The sequence below is a fragment of the Melopsittacus undulatus genome, chromosome 12 (genome assembly GCF_012275295.1).
Source record: "Melopsittacus undulatus isolate bMelUnd1 chromosome 12, bMelUnd1.mat.Z, whole genome shotgun sequence".
In the NCBI taxonomy this organism is placed as follows: Eukaryota; Metazoa; Chordata; class Aves; order Psittaciformes; family Psittaculidae; genus Melopsittacus; species Melopsittacus undulatus.
Window position 1 is genome coordinate 17,682,208 of NC_047538.1, and position 23,445 is coordinate 17,705,652.

Here is a 23,445-nt window from a genome sequence, read left to right on the forward strand (position 1 = left end):
TTTGCTTGCACATCTTTAATCAGATCATCTACTGAAAACGTGGTTTTATGAGAGAGCCAACTGTAATTGCAAGCTAATCTGCCGCTTCTGCGCTTTCTGCACCTTCAATGCCTCTTGGCTCTGTGCCTGATATTACTCTTAATAGTTTGTTAATACCAAATAATGCAAAAACATTGCTTCCTAAAGCACTTAATAGGATGTGCTGTAATAGAGATGAATGGTCTGTAACACTCTTTACTTGTGTTTTAGGAAAATGAACTGAAGGATGCTGGGCAAGAAAAGAATCGCCTGAGCCTTCAGTATGCAAGTGTGTCCCACAAAGCACTGCAATATGACCAGGTAACATCATGAGCATAGATCTCATACATTCATTTGTTACAGAGATCAGACTGCAGAGTGGATAAAAGTGGATTGTTTCCCTGCATTTTTTCTTTGCATTTTAATATTTCACAATATAATGTTGAAAATCTCTTCTCCAGCACCAAATGTCCTAAGCTCTATTTAGTAGTTGTTTTTTCCCCTGTAGCATGGCACATGGCATAGTCTCAGTTATTCCAGGTCCTGATATAAATAGCTATTTTAATAGTAAGCGTTTTTCTTCAGTTCTTGTACCTTTTATGGAACAAGAGATATCTTTCTGACAAGAGTGTGATTATATCTATGGCAAATATTGCGTGGTGACCAGCATGGAAGGAGAGGCTGATGTTCCCTACCTCACCACATATGCATTCAGGGGAAGAAACATTATGAACCAGCCACTTCACAGGGCTACATTTGGCTAAAAATAAAACTCCACTCTGGGATTTCTACAGGGCTTAAGTGAGTTGCTCGGCAACCTCATTCATATCAGAAGAGCTGTAACTTACATAGACTCTGATGAAAGCCCATCCTCAAAGCTTGCAGAACAGTGGTAGCTGTACCTTTCCATATCTCTGACGTGCGAGTGTCATAGAGTAGCCCACTGCTGAATTTTCAAACCAGAGGAGCTCCAATGAGTCCCTGAGACAATGCAAATGACTAAAATTCAGAGGTGGCTGGGGATGTACTCTGCATTTTGTGTGTAGTACCCGGTATTGAAGCAGACCCAAAACTCCCTGTTGCTGAGGTTTTATATAAAAAGACTCTATGATAGGAGGAAGATATATATAATAGCATCACTTAATTTTATTCATCCATCTCTCTAGAATTTCTCCCTTTCCTAATGCTTTTCCTCTTTGTTGTTGTTTACACATTGCCTTCACTCTTCACAAGGCACATGAAGTCTTACTTAGGCAGTTTTATTTTCTAGCTGACATTGAAATAGCATGTAACATTAATGCAGTGAAGGCTCAGTATGTTAGTGACACAAAAAATGGTAGCTGTCTTACTATTAGAAAGGGAAGAACTATGTGGTTAATAATGCTTTATTTTAGGTAGTGCTTGGCTCCTACAGCAGTGAAGTGCTTGAGGTACCTTGAAAAATCCAGTAAAATGAATTTAAAATATGAAGGTAAAATATCAACCTTTGACACATTAGCCACTAAATAATAAAATTACCGTTTACTATTACAGTGTCAGAATTTGTCATTTGTCATACTATGGATGTTTGTGTCTTCAGAACTATTCACTACTGTGAAAGGTACAAGGCTACAGTTCTGGATTGCCTACACTACTAATTTAATACCCCAGCCTCAGCAGAATCAGAGACTTGCTGCAAGTTTAGCCTCTCACTTCTAGCAACGTTAACTACATGCCATCCTTGCAGTGTGCTCTGATTGCTAACAGACCTCATATTTTCCTTCTTGCGAATAAGAAATTTTCAGAGGGAATTACTTAGGGTTTTCTCTTTGGTTTTGTTTTTTTTTTAACCACAAACAGTGAGCTCAAGGATAGGTTGTGCAGTTTAGATTATATTTTACTAATCACAAAGTGGGAAACTGTATAACTTTGGATGGAAGCTGGAGCAGAATACTGACGGAGTTAGGGCTCAGCCCTGAAGGGGAAAACCTGCCTAAATTAACTTATTCTTGTTCACCCTTGAGAGCTGTCCTGAAAAACAGGCCAACTGCATCCAATCAAATGGGGCTGGAGGAGTATTTATGCATTCTGTTACGTAGCACAGATAAAACTGCTGCTCATTTTGCACAAGGTAGTGGCTGAAATTTGACTCTAGAAAGGAGGAAAAAGAAGCTAGCTACCTTAAATCCACAAAATGAAGCTGAAATTTAAATAGCTTACATGATTTAGTTGTAGTACTCTGCATAAGAGAAACAAAGTTGCATTCTGGGAGCCCAGTACCTGCGAAAAGATTTTGTGTCCTCTTAGGAGTGCTGTGACACTGGGCTCTTATTTTCCTGTTCATCTGAATGTATATGGGATAGTGCTTTTATGTAAAAAGAGAATAGGCGTTATACATTCAGAATTTATTTCCACAATACTTGAAATTATACCATTTTCATGGTAGTTAGTCAGTCATGTTCTCTGAACAGTTGTTTGAGAAATTGGCAGGTCTTTAATGTCTAGAATCAAGGCATATGGTAAGTTATAAGGCTGGTGGAGCTTTTCACCAGTGAAACAAACTGCTGGTTTGCTTTGGTGAGCTGGTGTTCAGTAAGTAGTTTCTGTTCAAGTGTTCAGCAAGTGGAAGATGCTTTAGCAGCATTCTGGCCATCATAACTGACTTAAATGAGGACACATTTAGCAAGTGTGAAGGTATGGGATGAAAACTAAATTGATCGGTGAATTGAACAGGGAAACATGAGAGATCAAAATGTTCCCTGTTTCTGCCATGAAATTAAAACTGTTTATGATGGCACTTTATTTAGGTCAACTGCTTTTGCCACTGGGAGCATTGATATTTTAATGTGCTCTCTGTGTAATTCAAGTTCATGTATATCCCATATGTTCTTAAGCAGCCTGCTTGAAGAGAGCATTAAATTCACATTGAAGAACAAATGTTATCTAAAAAAAAAAGAGCAAATGTTAGACTCATCAAGTTTTATGCTGCCTTATGGGTTATATAAATATGTCTGTCATCACATTCTATGTGGTAGACAATCTTCAAAGCAGAAAGTATTTGGTAAGAATGCCCTGTAGGAATATTTAAAGTGTTCCTGGGAAAAACATATAGCAGAAAGGTACCATGCTCAGTAGCTCCCCAAAATTACTCAGGTTGTGATGACGAGTAAGTTTCAGCAAATTCTTTACAGAGGTAGTAAGTTGGTGTCAACTGTTTTAGAGACAGGGAAAATTAAAGCCTGAGCAAAATAACTTTTTCTTGAAACTTGTTCAAAATATTGTACTTCATTCACCCTCAGTAAATAAACTGAGAATCACAGACAATAACAAAATTGTGTTGTTGACAGTGATGCTTCATTGCTTCCTTTTTCCACTCCATTATTCTTCAACAATATACACTGCCTGATCTGAGCAATGAAATGGAATCCAAAGGATGCAGGAAGTTAATAGATTCTGAAAATCCAATGTTTAATAGTTTCCTTAGTTATAAAGAAAAGAGGGAGGAGAAAAAGAAAAATCTGTGCACAGAAAAAAAAAAAACATGAGGTTGACAATAATTGCATCAGTTCTTGCGGAAAACATGATTTGTTCCGTTTTCATTTTTCTTTTTTCTAGTCCACTGCACCCTAAAGAGCCCTCTTGCAAAGATGAATACCAGGGCTGGCTGCAACCATTTAGATTGCTTGGTCTATGGCAAAATTTGCAAGTTAACAAACTGAGGCCAGAAGGCAAAGAGAAAGCCTGAATCAGTTTCCAAAACATTCCTTTAGAAAAGGTTCAGGAGGTCTCCATGTCAGAGACTGCTTAATGCCACTTGTTCTTTAAACATCCTAAGGAATTACAGTAATTAAATTGGGAAACCAAAAAAAAAAAGAACTTGTCACTTCCTTTACTAAAGTGAGAAGGAAACATGAGCTGTACCCAGATGAAAGGCTGTGCTGTATCCCAGTACTTGGTACTGCTTTGCCTTTCTTTAGTCCATAAACCTGCCAGCATTGTTCGTGCTTATGCGCTGTGTTGCAGTTAACAAAGGAAAACAGATGCTTCTTGGAACACTGTTCGCTACATGGATCTTTTCTTTTGCTTTCTTACCTTCTATCAGCATGGCAGGGAAGTAGAAATATAGTATGTCATCATTATGTATTTGATTTACCCAGGTGTTTACTGCTGATGGATTTTCAGTCTTAATGTAAAAATTGGAGCTCCTGATATGATACAAGCTATGACAATCCTATTGTTACACATCAATACATGACGCAAAGTCATAAGATGGTCAGAGATAAGAAATCAAATTTTCAGCTGATCTGATTTAAAGAAAGAACTTTTCCATGGCAGGATAAAATAGTTTAATATTTTATTTTCTGATTTTCTATGTGTGTTTATGAAGTAGTCACTATCACTGATTCATAAAATCCTCTTATCGAAAGACTTAGTCATACTGAAATGGTTAAGCTAGCACCATGGTACTTAATTTAAGTCAATTTACACTAAAGAATAAAGGTGACTTATATTTCTATATTTACATTAGATTTCTGTTTCTATATAGTATACCCGTTTCTGATGCCTCTGAAATCCAGAGAAATTAGGAGTTGATTGTCATTTATTTTGGTGCTTATTTAAATTTGCGTAACTACAGTTTGGCTGCCAGATTGTAGTCCTTGTTGAAAGAAGATGTTTCCTGTGTGCATGTGTATGAGATGCACACAATATCCTCAATGAGCATTTCATTACATCTTTCATGCTTCTTTCCTAAGTTCTTTGAACTTTTTCTCCTTTTCCCATTTTCACATGCAGTAGTGTTTGTGACAGGTATAGTTTTCCTTTCATTAATTAGCAGTTTGGACAATGATTACATTCTGTTTTTTCTAGGTAAAATCAGACTATGACCACCTTAGAGAAACCCTTCTCAGAGTGACCAAAGAACGAGATTTGGCTGTAAAGGGAAAACACCAGCTCCAAGCCAAGCTGGAGAACTTAGAGCAGGTCCTAAAGGTATGTATAATGCCATAAAATCCAACGATCCAGTACCTCTATTACTTGATTAATAGTGTTGATGCTCACTGATAAATAAGATGGAAGTCAGTAGCTTGGTAAGCCAAACCTTGATAGATGGATCAGGAGTAATGGAGAAGGATCTGTGATGTGGTAGAAACACAAACTAGCTTGAATGAGCCACAGTTCCCAGTTTTTCTTAGTCATAGAAAATATGGAAGCTGTGGTGTGGTAAGCTGCCACTAAAACATGTCTTAAGCAACTAAGATTATTAAAAAACAAAACCCCAAACAAAAAACTAACCCCACAACAAAGAAGCCATGCAGTTATGGCTGTTTGCATCAGTGAATGAACTGCACTGGTGACTGCTACAGTGAGAATTCTTGAGAGAAAACAATTGTAAACACTTGTCTGTAATTCAGACCATTTAGAAAAATGAAGGATGTTTTCAGTCTGTTTAGAATAAGATTGATCTGGTGCTGAAACTTTTCTGACAAACTGCCAAAGAGCTGCTTATTTTTCATCTTCTCAAGCCAAAGATTTTCTTTTTTTCAAACCACTGAAGTGACTGGCAAAGGAGGGATGAATGCCCTGGGAGTAGGAGATGGAAGTGCAAATAACTGGTCTGAGATCTTAAATTGTGAGCAAGGCTTTTCTTTGCAGAGTGTTTTAATAATGCTAAGTGGCTTCAGCCAGTGCTTGTCATAAGTGCAATTGTTTATTTAAAGTTGGATTTGTTAATGATTCTGACTTGCATCAGACTCACTCTAAAAATGGGAAAAGTAGTTTTGCTGTTGGCTGCATCAGAATAGATATGAGCATTTGGAGATGATTGTATTTATGCAAATGGATACCTATCTGAATTGTAAGGAGAGGTTTTGGTTTGGCTTGTTGCATTGCTAGGATGTTGTTGAAACCCTCTCTCAAGCTTTATTTGATGTTGTTTAAAAGGTGAGGAGGAGGTCTTCCAGCCACAGGTGGAAATTAAAGGTGGTTATAAGTCATAGCACCTCTTTCTGAGCCTCCAAAAGACTGTGGGATTATCAGAGGTAAACCAGCTGCTCTGTTGAACCAGTTTACAATAGCAGCTTCTAGAAGCATGAGCTGTTGAAATAACCTGTTTAGGCAATGCCGAGGGGAGTTTCCTGTTCTATGTATTGTGCAGTGAATTATCAGTGTCCGATTTACCAGTCAATAGGTGGTACTGATGGAAAAAACCTAGAATTATAATAAAAATAAGAAACACATCTATTGGGAAAGGAAAAATGAAACTGCCAAATTAAACAGAAGAGTGATACACTGCTATCTGTCTTTACACTAATACAACTTTTCCCAGGCATAAGTAGGAAGTTATTTCCTTCCTTTCCTTCCTTTTCTTCTCTGGAATACAAACCTGGCAGTTCCACAGACCTTTATCACTAATTTGCTGTTTCACTGTAAGTCATGTGCTAGTACCTATAAAGTAGGATCAACACCTAGAAGCTGTGCCAACAGGTCTGGCTTGTCTGTGCTCCTTCTATGATGACTGTGGGATTTCAGCTTGATAGCTGCAGAAATTCACTTCAGAGAGCTCATAGTAGAAATATATGAGGAAAAAAGTCATAGAAAAGAAATGAACTGTGAATTCATGAGCAATAAAACAGCTGAGGATTAGATTTTGCTCTAAGTAAATTGGTGTTAATTCTCATTTCATCAAATTAAAATACAAATTATTATTGTCTGGACTCCTATGATGCTAAAAAAAACCACTTTCATGAGCAATAAAACCCTGTTCAGATGCTGAGGCTTGTATGGCTTTGAACACTTGAAAGTTCTCTAATAATGGATACTGTTCTGTTTTCTTAAAACAGATTATTTGGCCATACCAAACAGTTCCACTCTTTAATTAGGTTATCTACTGGTATTTGACTTAATGTTTTTCCCAAATTTCTTCTGTGTAAGAGCTGAATCTGGTTATTTGACTGATTTTCCTTACCTACTACTGCAATAATACTTCTAATGTTAGTGAGAGAAATATCCTGTACATCTCATAATTCTTACTGTTCTGCTTAACAACTCCTTCAAAAGTTTTCCTTCACTGAAAAAATAACCCAAGACTTGTCTGGTGGATATAGGAATCCTGGCTTTTCGTGTTCAGTAGTTCTGTTCCTTGAGCAGAATTTGAACAGTCTTGAATAATCTTGAAACCTTTTTAGCACTAAACTATGCCCAAGCAGATGGAGTTAATTGTATATTTCACATGTGTCCTCATATGCTCAGGAAATAAGTAGTTTGAAAAAATGGTTTACAGCTTTCCATTCATTGGAAAGCTTTGAGAAATATTTAGCCTTGTTTCCCTGTCAGAAGAGGAATTCAGTTTCTCTTTTGAGAAATTCAGGATGTATCAGCACAGCAGAAAAGGGGAGATAAAGAGCTGCTGAACTAGCTAACTTCTGAGAATCTTCACAGTGCCTCTCACATAGAACAGTTCTGATTTTCTGATGTGTTCAGCCAGCTTTTCCCATTCATTCCACTGTAATGGTGCCCACCCATCTGCAAGCGCAAATGAAAAGTCCTTTTGTAAGAGTACTTGGGTGGGAATTAAATTTGCTCCCCATTCAACATCATGTATGAGTTCTGTCTCATAAATAAGGCTTTAGGACTTTAGTACATGAAAGCCATTTGAGTTTGCTCTAGCACTAACCAGTTGCACATTTTAGAACTGTATGAGTCCCTGCTATAGGAAAGGATGGGTTCCTTTGTTTTGTTTGCAGCTGTAGGCAACTGAAATGGTTGGAACTAGGATGGACTATTCATTGTCAAATGCGGAAGCTGGAAAAACAACTGTTTGAGCAAGTCCCTCAATTGTTATTTCAGAAACAACTTATACTGCACAACCACCCAGCTCCATAGTTTGAAAGAAGCTATTTCAGATGTGGATTTGCTTTCTGATGTTAGAATAACATTATTAGGACCTCTAGAAAGGGTGCAAAAAGGGAAGTGCAAATATACATGTCTAAAAAGTTCTAACCTGCTTCACGTTAAGGACAGTTATAGCAAGGACAAATGGATTGTAACCACCTTCAAAAACCATGGCAATGTGATCACTGTAAAAGTAGGTCCTGAAGGAAGATGCAGAAGGAATTCAGCAGCTCAGAGCTTTCTCCCTGCTGGTCTTCCAGTGATCCTTGAAGTCCTTCTCTACTTCCCTAATCTATTCCCCTCAGGCTTGGAAGAAGAAATGACAGAATCTGATGTGCAGATATGAAGTGCAAAACAGATTTGCAGACAGAACTGATTTGTGAGCAGAGCAGGAGGGGAAGAACTACTTCTGGTTTGAGGGGGATTTAATTGCTGTGCCAGGGGAGGGACAGATGCTGGGGTGAAGAGATCCTTGCTGCTTTAAATAGTAAGTAGATCAGGACAATACTAAGAATGTCAGAGAGGTACTTTTATGTTAACATAGATGACCAAATGGTTTCTTTTGACCTTAACATCTGTGAACTGTAGATCATTAAATACATGCTTTAGGAAACAGAGAAGTTAAAAGCTGAATTTTATAGATTCAGTGTGTGTTCATGGTATTAATTTTTTATCGATGTCTCCACAAGACTAGAAATGTTCTGTAGTAGCTTTTGTAAAAGTAGTAAGAACTTAACAGTCTCAAATAATGCTGTACCAAATCTGGTACTAAATCTTGAGAGAATGAAGTGAGACCTTTGGTTTCTTACTGGTAATTAAAGGTGTAAAAATGACTTGATTGCCTCACCATTTCTTGAATATAAGAAATGTGCTGATGCTCCATCAGTGTCAAGTTTTACATAAGACTTGATGGAAGCTGCTGAGCTCAGTAAATTTTAATCATAATACTGGTTAGCAAAAATAGGTGATGTTCATTCAGATGAGGTGAGAATCAGAACCATTATTTTTGGTCATTGTTAAATACGGAGAGTAGATTCTACCCAATAACAGATCCATTTAACTTTTCTACTGTGTGCATACTTTTCTATGTGCATACTTCAGAAATGCTGACAGTCAAGACAATCCTCACAACACTCCTGGAAAATAAGCCTTAGCTGAGAGTGAAAACTGATAAATTTGGAAAGATCTTTGATTTTTTTGTTGTTGTTGTTTATAATTAATAATTCAAATAAAAATAAAAACATCCCAAGCAGAGGCCAAGTGGAGTATTGGAGACGTTTCTGCTTCCTTTGCAAACATGCCCAGATTGAGAGAAGTCAGCCCCCTTGTGCTGTCCCTTTTTGTTATGAGTAACATGTAGCAGAGAATAACAGCTCATTAAAGGTTAGCAATATGCTTGATAAAATTTTCTCCCATACACAATTAGGTATTTTGGGCTCTTCTTGTCAATTTTAGCTATGTGTTTCTATTTCCAAGTGCTGATTCCTAATAGGTTTGTGTGAAACAACTCATGGTGCTGCAGATAAGATATTGTGCCTCTGCTCTGTGAGTATTATGGGAATAATACGTAATTTGGAAAATAAAAATCTTTAATACCAATTTCACCAGAGAGATCAGAATCTATAGAGATCTTTCTTAACTCCCATTTATGAACAGGGTGTTTGAAAGTTATAATGATATTGGGAGAATAATATTAACTTGTAATGAAAAAGATTTCTATCTGCAAGGGTATCTTGACATTGTTCAGTTTCTGCTCTTCCCAAGGACCTTATCATACTGCTTTGAATCATTAGTAGCAACTGTACTTTGAAAGTTGTTTTTGAGTACTGTATAGTCACTTCTGTTCAAATTGACCTCTGTTAGTTTTGCTTTAGTTTTCTATAAGTAATAGAGATTAGCAAAGGTAAGCTATTTCTGTGGGTCATCATTTGCAAAACAAATCACAAAAGCATATCATAGATAAAGAGGCATTTAGGGAATTGTCAAGCTATTTTTATTCCCAATCTTTAATTTTTCTGCAAAATGCCTTATATAAATGTGTGCCTGATGAATAAAGTGGGTACTGTTCACTTGTGCATTACAGAGGCCATAACATTAGCAATGACAGTCATATATCCTAACAGAGATTGCTGTCAGAATGCCTGAGTTTAGCATTGGCAATGTGCCTCTAAGTACTAACCATATTAAAATCCCATCCAGTTTCCCTCTTGCCTACCAGTGATACCAGAGATCTTTAATGGTGAGAAGAACATCTGCATGCCTGGGAATGGCAGCATGTTTGACTGCAGGTAGATTGTGTTAAAGTCTCCTGATAGTTTTTCTGCTTCCTTTGAAACAGCATATGCGAGAGGCTGCTGAACGGCGGCAACAGCTGGAGTTGGAGCATGAGCAAGCCTTGGCTGTTCTCAACGCCAAACAGCAGGAAATTGAACTCCTGCAGAAGGTAAGTGGAGAAAGGGAAAGTCAGGTGGAAAAGTGAATTGCAGTGACAAGAGCACAGGTCATGGAACAGATCTCTTGGTTTGAAGGAATTTAAACTCCAATCACCAGACTGGTTCCTGCATGATTGCTGATGCACTTGTAACAAGTGGATGTTTACTGTTGGGTTTACATGGCTGTACTAATTGATTTATAAATGTTAATGCCAGCAAACATTAACCAATAAATGTAAGTCCTCAGTAGGGAGAAAATTGATACAAGTACATCTTTTTCCTCTGTATTTCCATTGCTTCCCTCTATATTGGCCTCAGGAATATTTGTTCATTCTTTAAATGTCAGAAAAGAAGGAATCCAGTCTTAGTTCCATGATAATCAAAATAGGGGAATCCACCATTTTCTTGTCAGTTGCCTGGAACAATTAATCATTCTCACTGACGTAATAATTTTGTTAGGATTTCTTTGGCTTTCTGTTCCAGACAGTGGCAGTACTTACAATCTATCTCCGCTAAATTAGATTCAAGTCAAGTCCTTGTCAAGGTACTTGCACATCATAGTTAAAAAAGCTACAATTGTCTCAATACTACTGTTGATTTTTCCATTTGCTTGACTAGATGAAAACACAAATAATAATGTTAATGATGATTTGGTAGAGAATTGGCATGGTGGGACACTCTTAGCAGAATAAAAAGATGCATCTAAAATAGTTTTCTTGAAATAGAAAACTTCACTTTGCTCTTCAGTTAATTTTCTTTTAGCCTTTTGCAATTAATCTATTTAGGCATATTTCAAAAACACATTTATAGTTATATTAACCTGTCATTATGTGAGCTTCCACATAAACTTTGGATTTATTTTTTTTTGGCAAAGAAAGTTGCAGCTTTTCTTCTTGCTAAATTTTGTTACCTTTTTCTAATAAATCCACATTACGTGAGTCTTTTTGTTACAGATTGACAACAGGAAACTAATCTCTGTAATACTGTTTTCTCCAGTCATTTTTATTAAGCTGTAGCAAGACAGGCTTCAAATACAAACAAAGTTTTATTGTACATGGTATTTTACTTGGTGTGACTAGCTCAGCATCTGTAGCCAGTGATTAAATTCTTGTTCAGTGGACCTGAAGTAGCAGGGAGTATGAGACTATTGATGTTAAAAAATACTATCTAATAATCATTTACCACTAAGTTTTACTAGAATTTTCGATTAGAATTCCTATACTAAAATCCACCATAACAATTTGTCTATACACTACTTAGCAGCATGTAAGAAATAATTCATCTTTCCCATTGGTTTCATTCATTAGCCTGAAATACTTTTCCTTGGACTTTGCACAGGCACTTGTTTCTGCCCTGAAACATCTAATTCTGAATGAGATTAAATTGCTATTGTCTTTTTTAACTCTAATTGCCTTTCACCATAAGGATCTGTGACAACATACATGAACATTCCAGCCATCACACCTCTTGACAAAATCCACTTGTGGTATTCATTCTAAAAAAAGGCTTTTCTTGATTTGATTTTCAGACCTTCCAAGCTCAGATTCTTCTCCATTGTAACATGCTTAAGATGTTTAGTTGCTTCTGTACTGTTATTATTAATGCTACAGGATAAGAATGAAGACCAGATTAGTACATTGTATGGGTAGAAGAGGGAAAGTATTCAAAACAGGAAGATTTTGTGAGGACACCTATGCTGTGCACAGTTCTACCTTGTAGAGAGTTATGCAAGCTCCTAGGTATGGTAGTGGAAATAAGCACAGATTAGTTTGTCCTTCTGTAGCCTCTAGGCTGTGGATATCCGGTTATATATGCGGATACAATCCAAGGTATATTGACAGAAAACTAATTTAAGTAAATATGTTACCTAAGTAACTATAAAGCTTTCCATCATTAAACAGTATTTGCTGACTCACATTTCATCCAGAGATGACCTCCCAATGTACCAAGTACACGTGTGTTAAATTCCTTCTTCCTTTTTTTATTGAAGCCATCTAATTACTTTAAAAAGTACCATAAAATTAAAAGTAGTGACTCCCCAGGCAGTAACAGGTGACATTTCACAGTGTATCTATCTTGCTTCTGTTGTAAGGTTCCTGATGAAACACAGAAATGTGCACTTCAAAACAAAGGAAGTTGCTGGTGCAATCTGATGCATTTGGTGATACATTTTGATATTCTAAATAAAAATCCACTGTGTTTTTTAATATGTGTACACACTGATCAGATTTCCAGCCTAAAAGGAAGAATATAATATTGTTCATCAAGGTTTTGTGTTGATGGGGAATCAGATGGTCTTTTTCTCCAAGAAAGCATTAATACAAAACAGTTGGATGTAAAAGAGAGATAGGTATTGATGCAGGTTTTCTAATCCTTTATCAAGAACTCATATCCTGGGTAGATTTTATTAAACTTGTAATGATGGACAGCACGAGGCTTTATGTCACCTGTCATCATATGTTTGGTAATGCTCATGGAGCCAATATTTATCAAGTGCTATCAGTAAGACTTATTATGGTATAGGAAGAAATATGACTCTGCGTGTAGGTCTGAAGGAGGATTTATTACTGTGCATGACAGTGAAGTATAGCTTGCATGTATGTTTTCAGTTGTGACTTTATGGCTTCACCCAGCTTCCACTGAAAACAGTAATAGAGTAGGGTAGCCCTCACAGATGATGAAAATGAAGTAACATAGCTGTGTCAGTGTCCATCGTGGGAATTTCTGGCCCATTAAATTAGGGTGCTGACTTTTGCAAAATTTGAGAGTTTTAAGACTTGACTTTGCTGAGGAATGTGCAGATTGTGGTCTTTGGGTTACACTAATAAAGGAGCAAAGAGGCAAAGTTAGTGTATCTTACTGTTCTCAGCCTGATAAAATCGTTAATAAAACATTTTGCTTACCTTGGGCAGGCTTCAGTAAAGAAGATAGTGAAAACTTAAATGGAAATAAAGTCAGCATAACACAAAGGTTTAGACTTCTCCCTACCAAAAATTTATAAATGGATTTCTTAGCATAAAATAAACTTTTCTGCAATTCCTTCTTTTCTTCTTTGTCTCAGTTGAATAGACTGTAATGTTGCACACCTGTTTACAGACAAGCTTTCTCGTGGTTGCCTTGAAGTGTTGTTCTGTGAGCTATTTATTTAGATGATAATACGGTTGCTACATGTAAAGAATGAGCTTAGGTTTTCTGTTGCTTTCTCCTAGCTGGTATTGTAGGTGTCTGCACCTCCTGCAATGTAGAGTAACAAGCTCATTTTTCAAGTCTAATGTAAAGGGTTCCAGAGATACTTCTGATATGTTCTTGTCTCGCAGTGTGTTGAGAATGCTTGTCTTTGTCCCACAAAATACCAGTGCTGCTAACATTTGCTGAGATTCAGTCTCCTAAAAATAAGCAGTTATTTCAGTGGCTTGGAACCAAATCTCTGTAGTAATATTGGCAGAGCCACCCCTTCAAAATTGTAATTGGCTTGGAATTTGAGTATACAGTATGCTGCTTTCTGTGGTTAGAGCATACTACATGTGGTATGACTAATTTTTTTTTCTTTCTATTTCCTTTTTCCCTTTCCCTTTTCTATTTTTATAAAATCAAGGCTCAGGTTGAAGCTAAGAAGGAACATGAAGGAGCAGTTCAATTGCTAGAGGTAAGAAGATACCCTTTTTGTTACCTTTGCTTGTGGAGGTTCCACTCTGCGTAATTGTACACTATCATCATTTTGAAAGTTCAAGTAATATGTAGGCATATACTTTATTGGTTTTTCTCTTCTAATGTAATTACATCCTTTAAAGATTATAATTCAGATAGGAATGTATTAAATTGAGCTGTTGGAAGTGATATATGTACCTCACTTTCTCTCTAGAATAGAAATGTTGGTACTGTTTTTTGTAAAATACTGTCAGGTATATAAAAAGCAAGTGATTAATTGTGGGAATTATTTTCATCTAGACTGGAAATATAGCTGGAAATACCAGTAAGTTACCTGACATTCCTAGTTAAATACTGTGTATTAAGCCTAAAGCAACATGCTAAAGAGCCAAAATTTTTAAACCTAATAAGGGAATTTGGACACTGAAAAAACCTTCAAAGGGCATAGTAGACAGAGAACACTTCATTCTTCTTACTGGAAAGCTGTATTTTCTAGGCAGCCAGAACTGGGCATTTGAAAATCACAGGCACCAGGTACATATTCAAATTTTTAGTTAGAATCATCGGATTGGAAGGGACCTCCCTGCTCAAAGAAGGGCCCTCTTCAAAATCACTGTAGGCTGCTCAAGGCTTTGCCCAGTCCATTTTTAAACATCTCTGGGAATGGAGATATGACAAAACACACAGGCAGCTCCTTTCAGTCTTTGACGATTTTTATTAAGAAGAATATTCTTCTTGTATCCTGTCAGCATTTTTCTCTGGATGCTACCCATGTTCATTGCCTCTAATCCTATTGCTGTTTATCACCAGCAGTGGCCTTTCTTAGCGTTTCCCAGCTATGCTGCAATATGTTTGTAGAATTTGCCAGTGACTATTGGATTTAGTAAGTAAATGCTATTAAATAAATAAAATTTTGAGAGATAGTTCAGAGATCTGATTTACTAACTTTTAAGGCACTAACTACCTGCACATACTGACATCATCCATAAGGGCAACATCCTTCACAAAGGAAAATAAAAAAAAAATCAGTGTTTTCATTAGTAATTGCTCATAGCAGTTATGACCTTGGCACAGGATATTGACTCTAAATTCAATAGTAGCTTTTCAAGCCTTCCTTCAACTCCTTATTCCTAAAAATCTCCAGTCTAGTCTTTGATTTAGTCTTTGCTTAAAGATATCGAACTGCATGTGTCTTGTATAGAAGTGACATGGAGAGTAGGAGCAAATTCTTAGTCATAATCAAAACCCATTAGATTTTCTATCAGTTTTAGTTTGAATAAGAAAAGGTGTGTAAAACCTCTTTGTTCTAGGTTGGAGTGAAATTTTTAATGGTTTTAAACTGAGACTCTTATAATAATGGCACCTTTAGAATACATACATACAGTTATGGTTAAATTACATAGGAAACCACAAAAATTTGAATTTAAATTAATACACTTAAAATATCTGACTGGTGCTGATAGGGCTTTATATTCCCTTTGCTGCTTCTGTTTAGAAATACAGGCTGCACAGTTTTGTGCAAGATAGGACAAATTACAATGTGTAGCAGAAATTAGAACTCCTGTAAGAAGGTTCCTAAAGCAAACAATTCCTCCCTAGTTTTTCAGTATGAAGAACAGATTCCTTCATTTCCAATCACATTTTTTGAAGGATAAGGTTAAGTGTCAGAAAATACAGATGCACAAGTAAACCAGTTTTTCTGCCTGAGGAAAAGAAAAGGCACTGAATGGTTGTTTGGTCTTAACATAACATACATATCATAAAGAACATGGGATATTGTAGATTATAGCGAGTGCATTGTCAGTATTTAAGTTAGAAATCTGTTCTAAGCAGAAGGTGATTTCTTTTTACCTTTTTCTGTCTGAGCACTTACTGGTCATGCATTGATGGAAGGTGTTTTTTGTGATGCATTGTTAATCTTAAAAAATATAAATGTTTATTTGTATCTGTGAAAGTTATTATTCCCACAGAACATGTTTTATTTCATCATCATGTGTGTTAAGTTTGTCTTTCCTTTAAGGTTATAATATTAAATTATTATTTAAAACCTGGTGGAAACTATGAGATGCAGGAAAAGAGAAGTAGAAACAAAGCAGGCAAATGGTTGTTTACCTGCCTTAAGCTAATCAGAATTCACATTTAGCTGATTTGTCTGTGACCTCTGATTTGCATAACCCCATTGTTTCCTAGTCTTTTGCTTTTCATTGCCATGAGCCTATTAATTTTCAGCATTTTATTTAATGTGCCTTTTGCAATGTAAGATCAGCAGTGGTATTGATTTCTGGAATGTTCTGTAGTGTGGTTTGTGTTAATGCATGTTTCTATGCGTGTTAACTGTTCTAATGTATTTTGCTTTGAAATGTAAAAAAAGTGTTCAAAACTGTTTTTATTTCTTTGTTTATTTCACATCTCTTTGTTTACTGTGCCCTGTTTGGAATTTATTGCTTTGCACTTCATCCAGAACACCTTGGACAGCATGCAGGTATTTTAGGGCATAAATTCTCCTTTCCCTGTCATGAATCATGCACTTTGACCTTTAAAATGAGTATGATAATCCTGCCTAACCTTGCATGGGATGCGTGCTAGAACCATTGTTACGCAAGCATGCTTGGCGTCTATTGGCCTCATACCAAATCACTTATATCAGAAGTTTTTTTTCCACAAGATTGATTTTCAGATCTGGCATGACCTAATGAAAACCCAGAAGCTGGTTTTGACAGCTGATTTCTGATGAGCATGCCCAGTAGGAATGGTTTGGTAGCTTATTCAAGATGGTGCCTTTCTGACAGTGTGGATTTTGTCTGAATTCAGATTGTTTCTTTGTTTATACAGAGATAATTTTATGTGATATTTTTACCTTAAGTGAAAGCCATCTATTGAAAGCCATTGCTGCTATGTAAATAGTTAAACCATGAAATGGTATCTCCATAGCAGAATATGTGAGCTAATTACTAGTCTGAATTCAAGCTGTCCACCTGGAAAGTTCCTCATTGTCATATCTGTCTTGTGTGAACAGTATTTTTTGTAATGGATGAAGTCTGTTTAATTTTCCATTCAAGAAGCTGTTTACATTTTAGAAATAGCACTATGTATTGTATGAGAAACCTGGCAAGTCCTAGGTGGCATACATTCAAGTGTGGTCTGGAGTAGAGAATGTGTTTTCATACAGCCACTGCTATAGGCAGATCTAGGTTTAGGGAGATCTGGTAGACCTGGCACTTCTATGTCGTTGTTGTTAGAATAGGCTATACCACGTTATGAATAAAAACTCATCTGAGAGCATAAGCCTTGCTCTGCAGTGACATCCAACATGTTGATTTTCCACAGGGAGGTGAGTGTGGCTGTCTAATAATAAACATGCCTCAACTGAAAAAACAAAGATGGGGACGGGATGCCTCCTGCCAGCACTGTTGTGGATCTTAGGACAGTTTGCTCTTTATGTAGTAACAGCTTTGTACTCACTTCTAACGCACAACCTTGATAAAAAAGTAGTGAAGGCATTTTTCATCCAGGCTTCATACTGTCATGAAAGAACAACTTGAAGTTTGTAGATGCTCAAAAAAAAATGTCAAACATATAGTTACATATACTGAAATGCAAAGAAGTTTTAAATTAATAAATAATAATAATACATTAAAATAATTATTTTTTTTTCCAAAATTTTTAAGGCAGCCTTAGCATCTTGTTCAGGTCTGGATTGTGATGCTTTTATTTTTGTTTTTATGCTAGAGTTTCCATAACTGCATGTGGAAAGGTCAGTATATATTCTTAGTGAGTTGAATACCTAATTCTTAAGCTTCCCGTTGGAAAGAGGGGATCTAAAAACCTACATCAGTTTACTACTTTGTTTGTTTAATGTTCTTTTAAAATGGTACATAGATGCATTATTCATGCAGCAAATTAACAAGTAGCAAAGGCTTATATTTTGGTTGCTCAAAACCACAGTGAAAAGATGAAAGACAAAAAACCCACCAAAAATCAAAGCCTTTAATGTTTGTGTAAAACTCCCACAAGGTCTCTGTAACCATATTGTTTTCTGTTTCATAATGAGGCAGGTAGATACCCTTGAGACTTCTTTGGCAGAACTAAATTAATTTGTGTTTTATGAATACAAAGAAATTATCTTCTCAAAATTTACTGTAGCTCTAAAAATGTATTTGTTACAAAAGAAAGGCACAAGCCATACCACCTGCTGTAGTAGGAAATTTAGATTTTTGTGTTCTTCTGGGGACTATAAAGTGTTTTGTTTGTCTAGCTGTGCTAAGATCTATTTATAGTGGTATGTAATACATGTTGTTTTCTTGATATGTAGTATGCACAGATCTTTTTATATGAACTGAGAACATTTTTCTTTCAAGAAAAAGACATTTAGTACAATTAACTGAATCCAATTGGTACCCAGACTTCCTTTGTTAGTTCAGTTGTTTAACTAGGCATATACTATAAAGGGGGTTTTAATGAAGGGAAGTCATGTTTGTTCATCATGAAGCATCAGATTAGGATATAATTTATTGGCTTTTTACATAAGGAGCTTATTACTGTCTCTGTTGAGCTACTTCTGCTTGTTTGGGTGGCCGCACATAAGACCATGAGTGCTCCATAGGTCTAAAATAGTACTTTGGCTCTGACACATTTTTGGAGTATAGAACAACTGTTTGTCCCTATGTGAAAATCAGACCTCAGAACTGAGCTTCTCAGGAGCTTTGCTGGTTCTTCAGTATTTGCAACACGTGTCATTATGCTCTTTCCTTACTCTCTGTAGATTTGTGGGTTTTCTCTTTGGGAATATCTAATAATGTATGCACATAGATATGCAGGCTGTTTATAAATGCAGATTGAAATTTAAATGCATTCTATTGAAAAAATCATTGTATGTTTAATTTAGCTGGTACAATGAATGTGCAGATTTGGATTTCGCGTTTTCATTCCCCTTATGTATGTTTTGAGTAAAAGTTGTAAAGTCATAAATTCCCATGCCCTTTGTCATTTCTTTCAGCCAGGGAATCTTTCCATCACTTCATCCGTTTTTTCACATCAGGAATTCATAAACTGTATGTAGGCAGATCTCCCAAGTCAGCACACAAGTTTATCTTTGAAGTTCTGTTTTGTTGAAGGCTGATGCCTCAAAATAAAAATGTTTGCCAACAATGACATTTTTGTACTTCTCACTAGCTCACACACATTCTCCTCTTGGCTGGTGTCTGGATTACTTCTGTGTGGTTTGGCATCTATAGTGAGGAGCATTATCTTTGCAAGGGAATTCAGCCAGTCGATGGGCTCACATTCTACATGAACCACTGTAGGCCTTGTTTTGTTGTTGTTGTGTTTTAACACATAAATGTTAATCTAGCAACTCAGGAGTCTTCAGCATAATAGCAGAGGATTGGCCAACCTCAGAAATACATCTGAGGTTTACGAGAAGTTGGAAGAGTGCACAAAAGTGACATTCAGATGTGTGTAGAAGTCACAAAGCTGCAGGATCTGCTTGCAGGTGTTCTTGGCAGTGATTTTGTTTTAGCACTGCCAAAAATACAATGAGGAAATTCCCCTTTGGAGACTGGAGATTAAAGGAATACTTACTGCGATATTACAGGGTTACTAAAAGGTTTTGTTCTAAACATGGGTGAGAATTTAGGAGCAGAAAAATGTGATTGTTGGCCTGTGTATCCCAAATAGTTTGCCTATCCTGGCTTCCTGGTACTGTAGAAAAATCTGATGCAGTCACAGCTCACTCTGAACTCAGTCAAATGTCTCTGTGATGTCTTGCTTGTGCAGGCCAAGGTCCGAGAGCTAGAGGAGAAATGCCGGATGCAGAGCGAGCAGTTTAACCTCTTATCCAGAGAGCTGGAGAAGTTCCGACAGCAAGCAGGGAAGATTGATCTCCTGAGCAGTAACTCGGTGGCATCCTCAGATATCTCTGGTTCTCCCGGTAAATCTCTATCCCAGTTAATGAATGGAATAGCCACTTCTATAGGCAAAGGTAAGGACCAGCGTTTTATCTGTAGTTACTTGTTGTACCCTGTATATTTTAAGGTGTAACTCGATGTAAATAGAGTTTGCTTGTACAAATGGAGGACAGAATTTGCTTTGTTCCTGTTTTGTGACTTGTTTAAATTTCACAGTATCTTTTGAGTCTTCACGAGGTTCTAGTTTTGTTCAGACACTCTTGTGAGTAGAATTCTGTCTTGTTGAGTGTAGTGACAAGAAACGTGTTCAGAGTTAAAATGTTGTATTCTTTATGTAAATATCTGCTTCTCCTGGAAGAATAAAGACTGACCTGCACTGTTTCAGGGAGAGGGTTAGATTTGCTATCTCAGTTCATGAGAAAAGAAAGCACACACCCTCCGACATTGCATTAGCTATTACATAAAAGAAACTTGTAAATAGACCTGGATACAAAATGGAAAAACTGCATGAAATATTTTTACAAACATGGAAATGTATTTTGTTTGGTTTCATTTGTTCAACAGAAAAGGCATTTCCCCAAACAAACTTGGAAGTAGAACATTAGGAAAACATTTCAATGAAAGCAAACACTGACTCCAAAAACACAGGTACTGTCACAGAGTGATTTTGGTTGGAAAGGGGCTTCATAGAACTGAATGGGGATAATATCTCCAGTTGCTTATTAAATTACACCTATATTACTGGTCTTTCACATATAGTGCCCAGTAACTTCAACACAGTATGCGTTTTTCCAAGTGTATTTCTGTCAGGTCATATCCTGTAGCCAGAGGCAACTTTGCCTCCTAAGTACACAACTTTGTTAACCATTCATTATTCATAAGAAAATTGCAAAGATGAAGGCAAGAGATTAGCAGAAGACACTTGAAACTAACTTGCATGCAAATCATGTTAGATTGTACATTATAACTGGGTTGTTATCAAGGCTGAAGAGTACGCTCACCAGTTCAGTATCACCCATGCTAGAATGACTTTGTAACTATCTGTTCCACAAAGGAATACTTGTCAGGTAATTTCTGTTACTTACAAATTCCCCTCAGGTTGTTTTTAAATAAGTATGAAGAGGAACTGGAAAAATGAAATAGTCTTGGCTTTTATTTATTTCGTCTTCCTAAGCTTTGAGAAAAAATTAGAGGCATAGTGCCTAGAAATCACAAATCATTTCCCTATCATTACAGATGAGCAGTTATTTTCAGTGAAGGGTGCTAAACTCAATGTGAAATCAGGTCAAAAGGAACCAAGGTGACATCCTTCTTTCATTTCACTTCAGTAACTTTGTACATTGTATGCCTTGGGTTTTTTAACACAAAATTTGAGCTGTTTGTGGTGTTGCCCACTGTGCTGAATACCTGTTTAGAGATGTACTGGAGCTGCAAGTCTTACATAAATGGGTATTCCAGTGCGCTAAATAGAGAATTCAGAAGGCATTACCTGATAGCTGTAAGATTTTGTCGAAATTTAATATAAACAAGATTAGCTGCTCATGTCTGCAAGGGTGGGATTTTCAAAGCAACAATTAATTTTAAAGGAAAGGCAATTAGGTATTGAGATGTCCTTTAGGCAGCTAGTGAAGGTCAGTCTGTATCCCTGGCTAGCCTAAATCTGGATTGAGATCTGGAATTCATATAAATAGGCCGCAGCCCTCAAGTAAAAATCAAGTAAACTTTCTGAGGTCCTCAGGCAAACTCTCCCAGTTAACTTACTTTTATTCTTGAAATGCTAATGGAAACAGCTTTGAAAAAAGCCTCCCATAGCATCCTCATAGATAAGCTAAGGAAGTGTAGGCTTGATGTGGGGGTAGTGAGGGTAGTGTGTGAAGTGTGGGTAGTGAGGTGGATCAAGAACTGGTTGAAAGGAAGAAGGCAGAGTTGTGGTCAATGGCACGGAATCCAGCTGGAGGTCTGTGGCTAGTGAAGTCACTCAGGGGTCGGTGCTGGGACCAGTGCTGTTTAATATTTTCATCAACGATCTGGATGAGGGAACTGAGTGTACCCTCAGCAAGTTCGCTGATGACACTAAACTGGGAGGAGTGGCTGACACACCAGAAGGCTGTGTTGCCATTCAGCAAGACCTGGACAGGCTGGAGAGTTGGGCAGGGAGAAACTTGATGAAATTCAACAAGGGCAAGTGTAGAGTCTTACATGTGGGGAAGAACAACCCCATGTACCAGTACAGGTTGGGGGTTGACCTGCTGGAAAGTAGTGAAGGGGGAAGGGACCTGGGGGTCCTGGTGGATAGAAGGATGACCATGAGGCAGCAATGTGCCCTTGTGGCCAAGAAGGCAAATGGCATCCTAGGGTGCATTAGAAAGGGTGTGGTTAGTAGGGCAAGAGAGGTTCTCCTCCCCCTCTACTCTGCCTTGGTGAGGCTGCATCTGGAATATTGCGTCCATTTCTGGGCCCCTCAGTTCAAGAAGGACAGGGAATTGCTTGAAAGAGTCCAGCACAGAGCCACAAAGATGATTAAGGGAGTGGAACACCTCCCTTATGAGGAGAGGCTGAGGGAGCTGGGTCTCTTTAGCTTGGAGGAGACTGAGGGGTGACCTCATCAGTGTTTACAAATACGTAAAGGGTGGGTGTCAGGATGATGGAGCGAGGTTTTTTTCAGTGATATCCAGTGACAGGACAAGGGGCAATGGGTGTAAACTGGAGCATAGGAGGTTCCACGTTAACATCAGGAAGAACTTCTTTGCTGTGAGAGGGACAGAGCACTGGAACAGGTTGCCCAGGGGGGTTGTGGAGTCTCCTATGTTGGAGATATTCAAGGCCCGCCTGGACAAGTTCCTGTGTGATGTACTCTAGGTTACCCTGCTCTTGGAGGGGGGTTGGACTAGATGATCTTTCGAGGTCCCTTCCAGCCCTTGGGATTCTGTGAAACAGACATCTTCCAAGAAATCCTTGAATAAAAACACAGAAAACACAACTAAGTCTGTACTAATGTCATTTGAAGGCCTTGCTCTATAAACCTTTTCTTATAACCTACTGATTTTTATATGACTTATTGTTCAGGGACTTCAGCACTAGTGTATAAACATCAGAAATCCTAGGACAATATTCATTCTCAGGATGAATGCATTGATAACAGTAATGTTTGAGCCAGTGGGGGGGATTTCTAATTATTGAAATCAACTATTTGACACTAATGATTATAATGCTACAGCAAGTTCTTCAAACCAGAAGTGTAGTTATTTTTATTATGTGTGAGGAAGAAAGAGCACAAGAGGGAACACAAGGACAGCTTTCAAAGCAAAGCAAATGATGGAAACAAGATCAGTTTATGACCAGATGCTTTGCCCTAATGGGTGATATTTGAATGTATCAGGAAATGAAATAAACCTAGCCAGAATAGATTAGAATCTAAAAGTTCACTCTATACATATAATAGTGTCACAATCAGATACAGAAACTTTAAGATCTGTTATTCATTAGATAAAAGGCTCATTTAAATGGCATTTCTAGATAGTTTAGGTAGTCCGTAATGAATTAGTAGTTCCAATAAATAAAATGGAGGT

The 23,445-nt window shown here is 37.3% G+C and overlaps 1 protein-coding gene across 2 annotated transcripts in view; it reads left to right on the forward strand.

The window, feature by feature from the left end:
• The window catches only part of RIMBP2 (RIMS binding protein 2), a 124,055-nt gene that overhangs the window by 66,533 nt on the left and 34,077 nt on the right, over positions 1–23,445 (forward strand). Inside the window, exons 2-6 of one of the 2 annotated variants that reach the window (XM_005147721.2) lie at positions 250–339; positions 4,867–4,989; positions 10,229–10,333; positions 13,918–13,968; positions 19,746–19,950. In XM_005147721.2, the coding sequence (XP_005147778.1) occupies positions 10,232–10,333; positions 13,918–13,968; positions 19,746–19,950 (358 nt within the window). In that variant the 5' untranslated portion in view covers positions 250–339; positions 4,867–4,989; positions 10,229–10,231. Of the gene's footprint in view, positions 1–249; positions 340–4,866; positions 4,990–10,228; positions 10,334–13,917; positions 13,969–16,431; positions 16,453–19,745; positions 19,951–23,445 lie in introns of those variants that run through there. The other variant, XM_031047838.2, reaches the window with a different exon arrangement.